The sequence below is a fragment of the Tursiops truncatus genome, chromosome 6, assembly GCF_011762595.2.
Source record: "Tursiops truncatus isolate mTurTru1 chromosome 6, mTurTru1.mat.Y, whole genome shotgun sequence".
Lineage (NCBI taxonomy): Eukaryota > Metazoa > Chordata > Mammalia > Artiodactyla > Delphinidae > Tursiops > Tursiops truncatus.
In genome coordinates this window covers 66,667,080-66,681,852 of record NC_047039.1, presented here as the reverse complement: position 1 = coordinate 66,681,852, position 14,773 = coordinate 66,667,080, and the positions used below count along the sequence as shown (strand labels likewise).

The window sequence follows — 14,773 nt, the reverse complement described above, 5'->3', positions numbered from 1 at the left end:
TCACATATAAGTGGACCTGTGCAGTTCAAACCTGCATTCTTCAAGGGTAAACTGTATATACTGAAATGAAGATTCTATAAGGCTAAAGTACCTAAGTGACCACAAAGGGCCTACACGGGATAAGCAGCAAGAATTAATCTTTTGTATATTTAAACCACTTAAATTTGGGGGTTTTCTGGATCACAATTTAACATATCTTAACTATTACTTTTTGCCATTCCTTATATTTTTTTCTTCCTTTCTCTCCCTGCCCCCAGAAGTTACTGATTTAAATAGTATTTTTGAAAAGCAATTTTTAGTTTTGTGGTTCCTACTGAATCATTGTTTATTATTTTATTAATTTCTGCTCTTACTTTTCAGTTTCTATTAAAATTTCTTCTTTGACCTGTGGATAATATAGAAGTACATGTTTCATTCTAAACAAATGGGAAAATTTTAGTTATCTTCTTTATTATTTCTATCTTAATAGCACTGTGGTCAGAGAACATAGTTATGTGGTAGCAATTCTTTGATATTTTTTGATATTGCTTTATGGCTCAGTTTATGGTTAATTTTAAGAAATATTCCATTTCTGCTTAAAAAGAATGTATGCTCTACCAATTGTTGAGTGCAGTGTTTACAACATGTCCATTAGTTCAATCTAACTGTTGTTCATACCTTCTATACTCTTACTAATTTTTTATCTGATTGGATCTACTGATTACCACTAGCTCTTCCACTATAATTCTGGAGCTGTTAACTTGTCTTTAAGAACTCTGTGATTGTGCTTATATATTTTGGAACTAGATAATGTGAATTTAAGTTGGGAGCTGAATTATCTTCTTGCTGAACTGAAACTTTCTTCAATATTTAACGACCATCTTTATCTCTAAAAGTTCTTTTTTCCTTTAAATTCTATTTTGCCTGGTATAAATTCAGCTACACCTACTTTGTTTTGTATAATATTTGCCTGGTATGTATTTTTTCATCCTTTTACTTTCAACTTCTCTGTAGTTCTTTATTTTAGATATGCTTATTGTAAACAAAACAGAATGGAACTTTGTTTTATTTATGTACTCTGACTTTCTCATTTAACAAGAATGTAGAGCATTTATTATTATTGTGAATGTATTTCCACTATCTTTTTTATGTTTTTTAATAATATCCTTTTCTATATTTCTCTTTCTTTTCTCTTCCTCCTCCTTTCTTGAGACTCCTTCTGGGTTGTTTGGGCAGTGGTTATTTTTTCTCTACTTCTCTCTTCCTACTTTAACCTTTCTTGTTTGGAGATTATGTATTTCAATTTTTTTACTGGCTTACCCTAGAAATTTTAACATGCATATTTAGCTTAATAAACTCTGAAGCTAACCAATTATCTTAACTTTCTCCCAACAATACAAATTCAAAGAATACTTCAACTCTGATCACTTCCTTCCTGTTGTCCAGGAAGGACATGTAGTACTATCTTCTTTGATTTAAAAACTTGACAAATGAGACATTAGTATTATTTTACACAGTTTACTTCCCTACATGTTTACCATTTTTTTGCTCACCATTTCTTCTTACCTCTCAGACTTCCTTCTGGGATCATTTTCCTTCTTCCTAAATTATATACTTTCAAAGTTCCTTTATGAGCATCTCAAACTGTTCTTTTCTTTGCCCCTCTGTTTCCATTCTGAGACAATATTACTACTATGTTTGGTATTCTGGAATTTACTACAATGTGTCTATTTGTATATTTCTTTCATTTACCCTGTCTGGGATACATTAGGTATCTTGAATCTGAGGATTCAAGTTTTTCAACATTTCTGGAAAATTCTTAGTCATTCTTTCTTGAATATTGCCTCTTCCTTAGTCCATTAACTATCAGGTCACAATCTTTATTTCACACTTTTTTCTCACTTTATCTCTATATTGCATTTTTAGAAAAACTGTCAAGTATTTTGGTTCACAAATTCTCAAATATGTCTGCTTTGTTGTTTTACCTGTCCATGAAGTTTCCCTCCCATGTACTGTTATTTTTTTATGTTCTATTTGATTCAAATTTACCTGATCAAATTTTTCAAATTTACCTGATCTTTTTTGTTACTTATTCTTTTGTTATACTTGCAATCTTCTTTCACTTCCTTAAATAAATTAAGTATTCCTAGTTTACATTCTGTGTCTACAAGCTTTGCAGGTCTGATTGTATAGTCTGTTGTTTTTGTTAGCTCTCATTTTTGGTGATTCATTTCCTCCTATGCTTTGTGATTTTTTTAGGTATGGATTCATGAATTTCTTAGAGCTTTATGTTGAGGACTGGATTGAGGATATTTTCCTTCAGAGGATTTGCATTTGCTTCTGCCTGAAGAGAGATGTTACTAACTGGGACCACTTTAAACTAAAATTACAATGTATGTGATAAGACTCGTTTGGAAGATCTTCTTTTTTTTATCTACTGTATTCAGAGCTAACAATGAGATAAGTAACCTCACTGTCCCACTTTGTGATCTTTTTTTTCTTCTGCTACATGCAGTGCTTGGCTTCTAGTTTTATCTTCTAACCCTTCTGCACCTTCAGGACCCCCAATCCTATGCAACCAATTCAAAGCCAGGCTTTAGGGTGCAAGGTAAAGCAAATGCCCCTGGGTAAACAACCCCAGAGCTTGTAGAAATCTTTAGATCCAAACTACTTTGTTTGTGCCCTTTGTAAACTTACTTCACCTTTCCACAAGCCCAGAAATACATTTAAAAAGATATATTTTACATTATTTCTAAGGTTGCAGGTGTTACATACTTGGAGAATTCTCTAGGTATATAGTGCACACTACTTCTGGAAATGGAAATCTCCCCACAGTGGCCCTGCCAACTTCATTATTTATATTCAAGCACAACACATTTGCTATACTCAAGGAATGGAGATATAGAAATTGATTTGTTACTAAAAGCAATTCATGGCTTTGAATTCTGTTAAAAAGTACGTATGTTAACTCACCTTATCTGCCCGTCCCATGAAAGCAGGTTTGCCTGCTAATCCAAGGCAAATGGCACACACGATGCTGGACTTCCCTGTTCCATTAGCTCCAATAATCATATTCAAGTGGGGCCCAGGAGATACTTCACAGATATCATATGTTCTAAATTATAAAGAGGTGATATTACTAAGCAGAGATAAGAAGTGAAGAATATTTTCTTACCAAAGCACTTTTTCTTCCTTTACCCTTATCATTACCTGCAGGCTTCCTCAAATTCTTTTAAAAACCACCTAACCTTACAAATTTAATGTCAGGTTAATTTATAGGTTGTTAATAAACTAGAGGGAAAAAAATCTGTCAGTGGGAGAAATGAAAAAGTGATAATGTGTATCTAAAATAGAACATTCATGGGAAAATAAGACTTCATGTGCTTTTTTTCAAATATTAAGTCTGCTGAATAAAGCAAAGTTTCATATTATTTACTCTTTAATAATTACAATACATGAGAGAGTACATCAAAGCTACTATACAAATAAGATAATTTTTAACCAAATTATATGTAAGTGAAGCCATGGCTCATCCTGAATCTGTGGATTTTACATTTATATTTCTCTTGAATTAAAATGCTTACTAGCAACTTCTCATAGTCAACCAAATTATTTCTATTCTAATTAGAAAACTGAAGATATATCAAGCCAATAGTTTAATTTTTATTATTACTTAAAAAATAACATCCAATTCCTTTAATATGCTGCCAGACATTCACCAAAGGATCTATTTTTAGTACAAATTCAAGTAAATTTTATTCCTATGGGAGGAAACAAGAGTGCACCATCACCAAGCACTTTTGTAACATTCCCTCATACTAGAAGGCAGCATGCTGTCCAGCACTCTACATGCAACAGTAGCATCTAATCCATATTAGTACTCCGGGACAGCTACGGCAAAATGTGAAGTGAACTCTGACTCAGATATCCTTCTACCTTGTCTTTGAATATTCTGAATTGGAACCCATAAATAATGTCCTGTTCCCACAGGGTTTCAGTTAGCTGCCAACTAATTCCCCAAGAGTAAAAAAAACCTTAGCCTGTTACCTGCTAAGTATTTAAATAATTTAACCAAGCACACTTTAACTTTAACACTCAAACAAATTAACAATTCTGAAATGCCACGTGGTAATAAAATAAATACAGGTGGTAAAGAGAGGTATTTTCTGGCAGGTTTCCAACCCCACATCTCTGTACAGCACCTATCTATCTATCTTTTCAGAAGCTTTATTCTAGTAACAGCTGAGTCTTAAAGCAATCCTTTACAACGGCTAAAATAAAACTAGTTTGGGAATTTCAGACATCTGGAAAAGTATCTGACATGGAACTTCTTAACCCAACACATGAAGCCCCATTCTATTAATACTGGAATTTCCTGATGTGAAATCTCTGTGTGACTGTCTTACTAAAATAGTAATGCAACTGGTATTTAAGCAAACAATAAATACAACAGGAAGAAGCATGAGAACTTCTGGCCTATACTATACACACAAATATTATAAACAGGAAAAATTGCCCAAAACAAAATAAAGCCTCTGCATTTTTTTTTTTTTTTTTTTTTTTTTTTGCGGTACACGGGCCTCTCATTGTTGCGGCCCCTCCCGCTGCGGAGCACAGGCTCCGGATGCGCAGGCTCAGCGGCCATGGCTCACGGGCCCAGCTGCTCCGCAGCATGTGGGATCTTCCCGGACCGGGGCACAAACCCATGTCCCCTGCATCGGCAGGCGGACTCTCAACCACTGCGCCACCAGGGAAGCCCAAGCCTCTGCATTTTAAAAAACCTTTCTGACTCTAAAATATGTTTACTGGGAATTCCCTTTTTGTGAGTTCCCTTTGCTCTGAGCTCGCCCTGAAAGAGCTAATGTCAGAGGCCCACCCTCTTCTCAGTCTACATACTTTGCCTAGTACCTCATGTATTCTCCATGGCCTCAGGTAGCATCTGTATGCTGAAAGTCAGTCCAGATGACCTATATAGATGGAATTCCCACCTCAAGAACTCTATTTGGATAGAGTCACCTCAAACTTAACACATTCAAAATTAAACCCACCATCTTTTCCATCTAAAACCACTCTTATAGTCTCTTAGTGAAGGATATCATCATTCATCTCACTGCCCAAGTCAGAAACCTAGGCATTAGTTTTGCATCATCTTTGATTCTTACCATCTCCTTCACCTCTATCCACACTACCCACCCGCCCATCATCCAATCAATCACCAAATCATGTTGGTAGACAAGCAAATCTGAAATAACTTGTTTTAAAGAAAAAGAAGGACTTCCCTGGTGGCGCAGTGGTTAAGAATCCACCTGCCAATGCAGGGGACATGGGTTTGAGCCCTGGTCCGGGAAGATCTCACATGCCGTAGAGCAACAAAGCCCGTGCGCCACAACTACTGAGCCTGTGCTCTAGAGCCCGCGAGCCACAAGTACTGAGCCCATGTGCCACAACTACTGAAGCCCACACGCCTAGAGTCCGTGCTCCATAACAAAGACAAGCCACCACAATGAGAAGCACATGCACTGCAACGAAGAGTAGCCCCCACTCGCCACAACTAAAGAAAGCCCGCGCGCAGCAACGAAGACCAAACCCAGCCATACGTTCATACATACATACATACATACATAAAGTTTTTTTAAAAAAAAGAAAAAGAAAAAATAGGACCCTTCATAACTTAGCTCTAGCTCATTGTTTTCTACTTTCTATCTCCTTCCCCTATTCTCTAATAAGACCTCTATATTCTAACTATAATGAATTTTTCAGTTTCTTGACTATCTTATGCTTCCTTCTTTCTCCAAGCCTTTGCACATGCTATTCCTTCTGCCTAGAAATCTCTCCCCCCATTCTCGATCCCATTCGACTTGGTTAACTACCAGGAATCCTTCCTTTGACTACCCTCTTCCAGGCCATTTCGGTTCTCTAAGCCTACTCTTCCTACTTCATTCCGAAAACTCAAAGTCCTCTCATTGTAAAAATAAACAAAACCTCCCCTAGCTCTGCACTTTCCAGCTACCTTTTCTTTCTCCTCTTCACATCCAAGCTTTACTTCCTCACACTCATTCATTCTTCAATGACTGCAAAGTTTTCTGCTTCCACTACTTCAAAGTGTCAAAGATTTCCTAACTGCTAAATGCAGCAGGTTCTTTTCTGTCCTGTTATCTGACTTCAATGTAGCAGATGATATTTTTGAAGCGCTCTTTTTCCTTGGCTTCTTTGATAATACTCTCCCACGGTTCTCCTCTTACTTTCCTGAACAGTTCTTTCTTAGTCTGTGAGTTCTTCTGCTCGCCTTTAAATGTTGTCATTCCTCCAGGACACCGTACTCAGCCTTCTATTCCTATTTATATTCCCTTTTGGGCAATCTCAACCATTTCTGCAATTTCAACAATCACCTATATGCATGATTCTCAAGTCTCTCACCTCTCACATTTTCCTGTAAGCTCCAAACCCTTAAAACTACTGACTATAAAAGATCTTTAAGATGCCCCACAGGAAACTTCAATTCACAGGATCCAAAAGGCATTTATTATTATCCTCCCCAAATTGCTCCTTCTGCATAGCACTATATATGACCAACTTGCCAAGGCAGAGACTTGAGAAAAATGCTCCATTCCTCCCTTACCCTCATGCCTCTCACAATTAATCTACAGCCAAATCCTGTCAAATCTCTTCTTTCCGATCCTACTTCCCACTGCTAGGTTCAAACCCTAATCATCTCTGCCTTCATATTGTAAAAGCCTTCTTGCCTACAATCTTGCACCCTTTCTAAGTCATCCTTCACTCTGCTTCCAAAGTAATATAAATCATACGTCATGCCCTGCTTAAAATGCATCCTGGCTGCCTACAGGATAAAGTTGGAATTCCTCAGCAAAGGAAACACAGACCCTCAACATCTGTCTACATCTTCAGTATCTACTCTGTCCACATACTAGCTCACATCCTATGTTCTAGCCATACTAAAATACTGGAAATCTCCCCAATATAGCAAACTGTTTCAGGCAGTTCCTTGCTCTTCCCTTCTTTTAAGACTTTCATAACCCTCAGTACAAAGCCCTTCTCACAACTGTGGACGAAATTAATCATTGCATCCTTTGTGCCCGCACGGCATCATGACGCATATATATTATTATGGTAGGTACTTCATTTAATTATATTTATCTTTCCTGATTTGGATTCAAACAGCAATTCACCTACTTATTAGCTGTGTAAACGTCGGCAAATTAACCTCTCTAAGCTTATCAATGCAGGTGATATAAAGAGTTGTTATGAGGAATGAATGAGGGCACTGTGTAAATAAAGCACCTACTTCTATACCTGGCACATGATAGATGCTTGGAAAAAAAAATGTTCCTATTGTTACTGCAATTCTGTTTTCCCTACACCGCTCTGTGAAAGCTTAAAAAAAAAGAAAAAAAAAAAAAACAGGCCTTGATCAAACGAACTCCAAGGTGCTAAACGGATACACGGTATTTGTGTTAGAACATGTTTACTCAATTCTAAAGTGAGTATTATGGTTAGTTGTCTGAAGGGTAAGAAAGGAACCAGGGAAGAAAGCCAGATTTAAAGGAGTCAAGGGTCTGTTGGGAGGCGCAACAACTGAAAGTAAGGCTCAGTGTTCCTGTACATTTCAACCTCCATCCAGAACAACCTTCACCATCTTTGTCCACCTGGCAACTGCCTAGTCCTCACGTATCTGCCGCAGCATCATTGCCACTCTGATTTAACTGTTGCAGCCTCTAAGTTCCCAGAACGCATAGTTTTGTGAATTACAGATTATGTCCTACCTTTCTAGGCCGTGACTCCCAGCGGGCGGAGATCTAATTCCTACTACTTCCAAGGCCCGCCATATGACGCCTTCAAGCAACGTTGGCATTAAGAATTTAAAAACCGTAACACACTACACACACGACTACCGCATCAACACACACGTCGATCTCCACGGCCCACAAGTAAATATCCTCACGGCAATCCCGGCAAGAATTTACTGTCAGACGCACAAGCCAGGCACACATCCACCCACCCGGCCGCGCACGCACTCAGCCCGCGCCCCCAGCGTGCGGGCCCGCTCGCCTCCCCCGCCGCGGCACGGCCTCCGGCCACTCACAGGAAGTTCTCCATAGCGATGCGGACGATAGAGCCTTCAACGAAAGGCCCGGACGACTGCAGCGGCAGTGGCGGCAGCGCCGCCGGTGGGGCCGAACTCTTTTTCTTGTTCGGGACTTCCGACGAGGGATCTCTCGGGAAAGCTCTCTTGGGGGCCAGGGGACTTGGGGTGGACGTTTTCCTGCTCGGAGTCGCCATCCTGGCTGCCTCTCTTCCTGGCCGTGGCTTCCGTTCCCACAGACCCGCAGCTCCGACGCTCCACCGCCCCACTCCCGCGCGAAGTGAGCGGCGCGCGACTCCCCCGCGAGCCCGCCCCGCGCCTGCGCAGTCCAGGCCCGTAGCGTCAGCGGGCATACCCCGCCCCTCCCACCGCCCTGTGCAGGGCCTAACCTGAGCCGGCGAGAATAGAGCGGCGGGGTTTGGGAACTCGCGGAAAGCGGATACGGGATTTTCTGCTCTGTATTTTCAGAGGTTTTGTTTGTTTTTAACTCAGAAAAAGATGTCAGTTGCATTTAGTATTTTGAAAGACTTTTCAGCGCTCCGAGGAAACAGATCCGGGAGGGGACGGAGGGCGGCGTTTGCGGTGGTACCTGGGTGGGCCGGGGTCCCGAGTGCGCCAGGACTCGCCGGTTTGGAGTCCGGCGAGTCTTCTTACTTTGCTTTCAATCAGGTCTCCGTGTCCAAAAAAAAAAAAAAAACCACAAAAGAAAAAAAGACTTTTTCAAATGGCTCTATGCTTGCTTCTCCCCTAAAACATCGCGCTAGGGTCTCCTGCGCTCTCCAACAGATGGAACGACTACACCGCAAAGGTTCTCCTCATTGACTCTCCACCCCCTCGCTCCCTAATTCTCTATTAAGACTTCCTCGCCTCAGGTTTCTAGAAATCCCCGCTGGCGTCATTGAGCGGGTGCTTCCACTTAAACCTACTCACATTCATCTAGTTAACTCCCTTACTAAAGATGAGGTTCCCTGAGGTCTACATAGGTCTTCGCTCACTCAACTAATAATGTCTAATCTACGAGAGGCTGGGCTGTGGTACTAAGGGATCCAGTCAATGCTGCATGTCTCAGAGCTTACGTTCTGGTGTGTGAGACAGGAACAGAACAAGATAACCTACATATGATCAGGATAATTTCAGGCGGTGATAGGTCCCAGGAAGAAAAAACAGAATGAATGTGATGGAGAGTCAGGAAAGGCCTGTCAGAGGAAGTGATATTTAAGCTAAACCCTGAAGGAACACGAGCCAGGTGTGGAAATGAGAAAGGAGCATTCCAGGCAAGGACAGAGACTCTGAGGTGGGAAACAGTGGAATGAGGAACGAAGGGAAGGCAGCGTGGTTGCAGTGAAGTGAGCAAGGTTGCTTAGGGGAGCCTTGCCCATCATGCATTTTATTTTAAAAGCAATGGGAAGCCATTGGATGGTTTTAAGCAGGAGAGAGACGTGATCTGATTAAAGTTTTTAAGTGAGCACTCTGCTGATTCGACAGGGTCAAGCATGGGAGTGGGGAGGCCATTGAGGAAGCTATTGCAGTAGAACCCTGATTCCTGACTCCTGGACAAATGCTCCTTTCCCAGGCTCCTGCTTCTTCCTCTCACACAACTGAAATCTGTGCTCTCTAAAAGTTGTAACCAAAGAAAAGTAGAATAAGTTTTTTTAAAAAAAGTGAACTTGTTATTAGAAAATTTTAATACAAATTAAAATAAAGTAGAATACCTTTATAACTGTTCAAAAGGCAGGAAATAATTTAAAAAATAGTGTTTAGGAGGGCACTATCCTGTCATTTGCTACATTACTAGTACAAATTTTTTGAAAAGTGACTTGGTACCCTGCTTCAAGAGCCTTAGAAGAGTCAAATTCTTTGAAGAAATGATTACATATAGGGAAACCTATCCTAATGGAAAAATAATGTAGGCGTAATGAGTGTTGAGAGCAAGGAACATATCTAATCATTTTATATCATCATTAGTTCTTTAGTGAACTACTCAAATTGTGCTCATAAACTTGAAAGTTGGGAAAGAGCCCCTGAACTTGTGATGACCCCATGAATGCACACACACTATGAGTTCTTGTCTAGACAGTCAGCCAGTCATACTCTACCATCATCCTTTGAAAAGGAAAATGTTACTGGGTTTTGCAAACACAATTTGTGTTAAATGCCGAAATTTGGGAACACAGAGAAAAACATACACAAAGGGGAAAATTACTCATAATTCCTTTACCCAGACTAATCATTGTTAAGATTTTGGTGTATGTTTTGATATCTTTTTTCCTTGTATATGTATGTTATGGCCCTTTTGTTAAAAAAAAAAGGATTATACTGCACAAATTATATATACTGTTATTTAACCCCCTTTTTCTCACTTATTATCTTTCTATGCCATTAAATATTTTTCTGTAACACAGTTTTAGGTAACTATATAGTATAGGGTAGTATATAGTATTCCACCAAACAGATTTAAATAATCCTCTTTTGTTGGACTCTATGACTGGAAGTTAGCATGAACCAGAGAGACACTGGCAGGTTATACTAGCTCAGTGCTTCCTAATATTAACAATTTCATACACCCACAAAGGTATACACATTTATTTATTAACCAGCCACGTCTGGTTTCTTTAATTCCACTGGTGAAAACTGTCTTGAAAGGGGTTGTGTTAAAGAGGCAGAAGGAGGTCTTTGGAAATAGAATATCAATTAACCAGAATCTGATGCTAATGAATGAATGAGTGAGCCAAAACGGTTAATCCTACACATCCATGATTTAAAGTCCAGTCGTCAGCTCAATTCATCATGCCATCCTTGCTAGGTAATAGACGTGGCAAGGCAACTGTATTTAACTTTTTATTGACCGAGGAATAAGTGACCAGGGGCCATTTTAAGTGATGGCCTTCCAATTCTGCAGAAACTTTAAAACTGACACAAACAAAAACCTGGCAGACAGGGGTAGGGTCAAGGATTATAAATATATTTCACCTCACCAGTAGAATATCATATTCTATGTTCTCTTTCTTGGCTTCACTCCAAGCTTTCGATAATGATGCCACAATAGCAAGAAGGTGGGGGCACAATGCCTGGAATGGGACACCGCTGAGGCCATCTCTGACTGAGACAGTTTTCTCTTCCAGTTCTAACAAGAACCCTCACAGGTTAACAGGAATACTCTCCTCTGGTTTATATACCAAGTGAGAGGGAATATTTCTTTTGCTTTTGGTAAATTCATAAAGTAGAAAAGTGAACCATCCTGGCTTGAAAGGGAGGGAAGAAATCAGATGCTAAAACCTAAGTCCTTGGCTCCCAGGAACAACCCTCCCCCCTCTCCCCGCTCCCAGCACATACGCACACACATATATACACACTTTCTCATCAACCTAGTTAAGGAACTGATGGGGAAGATCTAGGCAGGGATGAGGGTTTCTGAAGAGAATGAACACCCTTCCCACAGGGAACTGAAACCCCATAAAACAAGTTCTGCTGGCGGTAAGAATACCTTATATCTACAGTTCTTAATTTTTAAAAATTTGTTTCTAACATCATACAAAAGTTGAAAACAATCAAAATATCTGCTTCTTCTTGGTGTAGCAATATTAGTATTAGAATTGGTTGTAATAATAGCTATCATATTAGTAGTAATTGCTAATACTAACAGCATTTACCATATACCAGCTGCTGCTCTAAGCACTCTTTCATAACTCATTTTTATATTCTGGATCAATGTCTCAACAGATTTGTCTCTTTCTCAAATTTCCATTCATTGGATACAAAAACCAACTGAAAGATTAAAAAAATAATTAGGAATTAATATTAGGTTTCAGGTGTTCTTTGTGATGTGTCATGATAGAAAGCCTAGAGCTAAATGGGCCTTCATTTCTTTGGAGGATATAAATTGGGAAAACAATATTAAACCACTCCAGGAGGAATTTACGCTCAACTTCAAGTTGATGGTCCTCCTTGCGCAGGCTGGGTTGGAAGCCTCTGGGGGGAGAGCAAACATTTCCCCTAACACCCTGTTACTTCCTAAAGGAAAGAAAGTTGGTAATTGTCAGCATGGTGCTAAATCTGTTGAAATCAGCTTCATAAATTATAAAATAAGTGAGTCCTTTGGTATCAGGAACCGAGAGTGACATTTCCTCCCAATATTTCCACAAGCTGGGGTGCTGAACTCTCCCATAACTTGTTAGTTTTAAGTTCAATTATATTTCAAAAACAATAAACTCATAGAGAAAATATTCAAATTTGTGGTTACCAGAGGCAGGGAGTGGGGAGAGGGGGAATTGGATGAAGGTGATCAAAAGATACAAACTTCTGGTTATAAGATAAATAAGTAGTAGGGATGTAATGTACAACATGATAAATATAATTAACACTGCCGTGTGTTACATATGAAAGTTTTTAAGAGTGAGTCGAGTTCTCATCACAAGGAAAAAAATTTTTTTTCTTTCTTTTATATTTTGTATTTATATGAGATGATGGGTGTTCACTACACTTTCTGTGGTCATCATTTCATGATGTATGTAAGTCAGATCATTATGCCGTACACCTTAAACTTACACAGTGCTGTACGGCAATTATATCTCAATAAAACTGGAAGGAAAAAAAGAAATTAACCCTGAACAATTTGGCATGATTTCATTATCTTTTTTTAATCTATTTAAAAACATTACATATGAAACATTTGAACACATTCTTCTCTTAAAAATTAGAACAATACAGATAAAATTAGTATACACTTGACATTTTTTTCTTCAATCATGTTGCTGTACTCCTTATCCCTCAGAGTTAACTACTCTTATACACTTGTTCAGTGTGTAATGTAATGCCTTTTAAGGCCATTTCAATATTTACGTGCATTTTATCTACAGAAAATATGTAATAATATTTTGAGTGTGAGTACATTATGAAAATGTATTATATAAACACACAACGTAGTACATGCATACATATGTAAATGTATTAACATAAAAATATGGTAAGAATAGTTATGCAACGGCTTTTTTATTTTAAAAAATATATTCCTGTGATATATCCATGTTGACAGATATAAATCTGGCTCCCTTTTAACTGCTGTAGAGTTTTTGTATGAATATATCACACTTCATCCATTACTCTACTGATTTGAAATGTAGATTGCTTCCAGTTTTTCAGTTTTACAAACATTGCTTCAGGGAACATCCTCAGACATGTCTTTATGTATGTGTACTAGCATTTCTCTAGGATAGATACCAAAAATTAGAATTGCTAGACCATATACCACACTAATTATTTTCCTTCAGTTTCTTGGAATTGTTGCTTGTGGCCAATTTCTTAGTCACTGTGATTATTTGAAAATTATGTCTAAACAAAATTTCTCTCTTTTTCCCCCTCTCTCTAGCATTGGCTTTGACTCAATGATCTCTCTCTCTCTCTGTCACACACACACACACACACACACACACACACACACACACACACACCACCTCTATATGGTGCCCTCTCTTTCTCCCACCAGGTCCAGGTTCTATGGGGCCTGAAGCTTATATAAATTTTGAAGCCCTCTCTGAAAAAATACCAAATTACACATACAAAATGAGGAGAGTGGTTATTTCTTCAGAATGAGAAAATAAACCACAGCCTCAGCACCACTGACCATTGACATTCTGGGTACAATTCTTTGCTGGCGGGAGAGGAGGCAGCTGTCCTGTGCATTGCAGGATGGTCAGCAGCATCCTCGGCCTCTACCCACTAGATGCCAGTAACATCTCCCCAGTTTTGATAACCAAAAATGTCTCCAGACATTGGCAAATGTCCTGTAAGGGATAAAATTGTCCTCAGTTGAGAGCCACTGCTCTAATCCTACCCACTCTTTCAGAGAATAGAAAAAAAAGGAAGATTTTTCATTCAGCTCATCTTATGAGTCTAACCTTGTCTAAATGCCCTAATTTCTAAGGAAATTAAAGAAAACTTTCTGTCATTCTTTCTCATGAACATATTTGCACATATGTAGCAATGTTCAAAAAAGTAAATGTCATTACTTAATTGGGTTTATTACAAGAATTCAAGGGTGATTAAATATTAGCAAAGCAAATCAATTAATATGATTCTTCATATTGAAAGATTTCAGGAGAAAGATTGAAGCAGGAAAAAACATATTTTCAACACACATTCATGGTTAAAATTTCTAGGAAACTATGAGTAGAAGAAAACTTCATTTAACCAATAAAAGGCAACACCAGAAACCTTCAGCAAACTCATATTTAATGATGAAATGTTTAGAAATGTTCTCAGGTTCTGGAACAAGTCAAGGATGATACTATCACTGCTTCTATTTAGCACTATATTGGATGTCTTAGCCTGCCAGATAAGAAAATAAAGCAGATAGAGGAGTTGAAAAGGAAAAACCAAAATTGGCCTTTTAAAGAGAGCTGACCTAATAGCTAAAGAAAATTGTGGTAGGCAGAATAATGGCTCCCCCCAAATGCCCACAGCCTAATCTCTGGAATTTGTGAATATATTACCTTCCGTGGCAAAAGGGAATTTTCAGATGTGATTAAATTAAAGGTCTTGAAATGGGGTGATCATCATGGACCATCCAGGTAGGCCCGATATAATCACAAAGGTCCTTATAAGAGGGAGACAAGAGGGTCAGAGATGTTAGAGTGATGGCACAGCTGGATGGGGGCCATAAGTCTTGGGTATCTAATTATGCTGTTTGTTGGCAGC

General features: G+C 38.9%; 1 protein-coding gene across 5 annotated transcripts in view; it reads right to left on the bottom strand.

The window, feature by feature from the left end:
* SMC5 (structural maintenance of chromosomes 5) overlaps positions 1 to 8,355 on the bottom strand; it is a 112,833-nt gene extending 104,478 nt beyond the window's left edge. For 2 of the 5 annotated variants that reach the window (XM_019934701.3, XM_019934702.3), the window contains exons 1-2: positions 8,081 to 8,355; positions 2,953 to 3,094 (exon numbers count right to left, since the gene is read on the bottom strand). In XM_019934701.3, coding sequence (XP_019790260.1) covers positions 2,953 to 3,094; positions 8,081 to 8,277 — 339 coding nt within the window. In that variant the 5' untranslated portion in view covers positions 8,278 to 8,355. Of the gene's footprint in view, positions 1 to 2,952; positions 3,095 to 8,080 lie in introns of those variants that run through there. The other 3 variants (XM_033858159.2, XM_073806208.1, XM_019934704.3) reach the window with 3 other exon arrangements.
* Between the last annotated feature and the right edge of the window lie 6,418 nt (positions 8,356 to 14,773).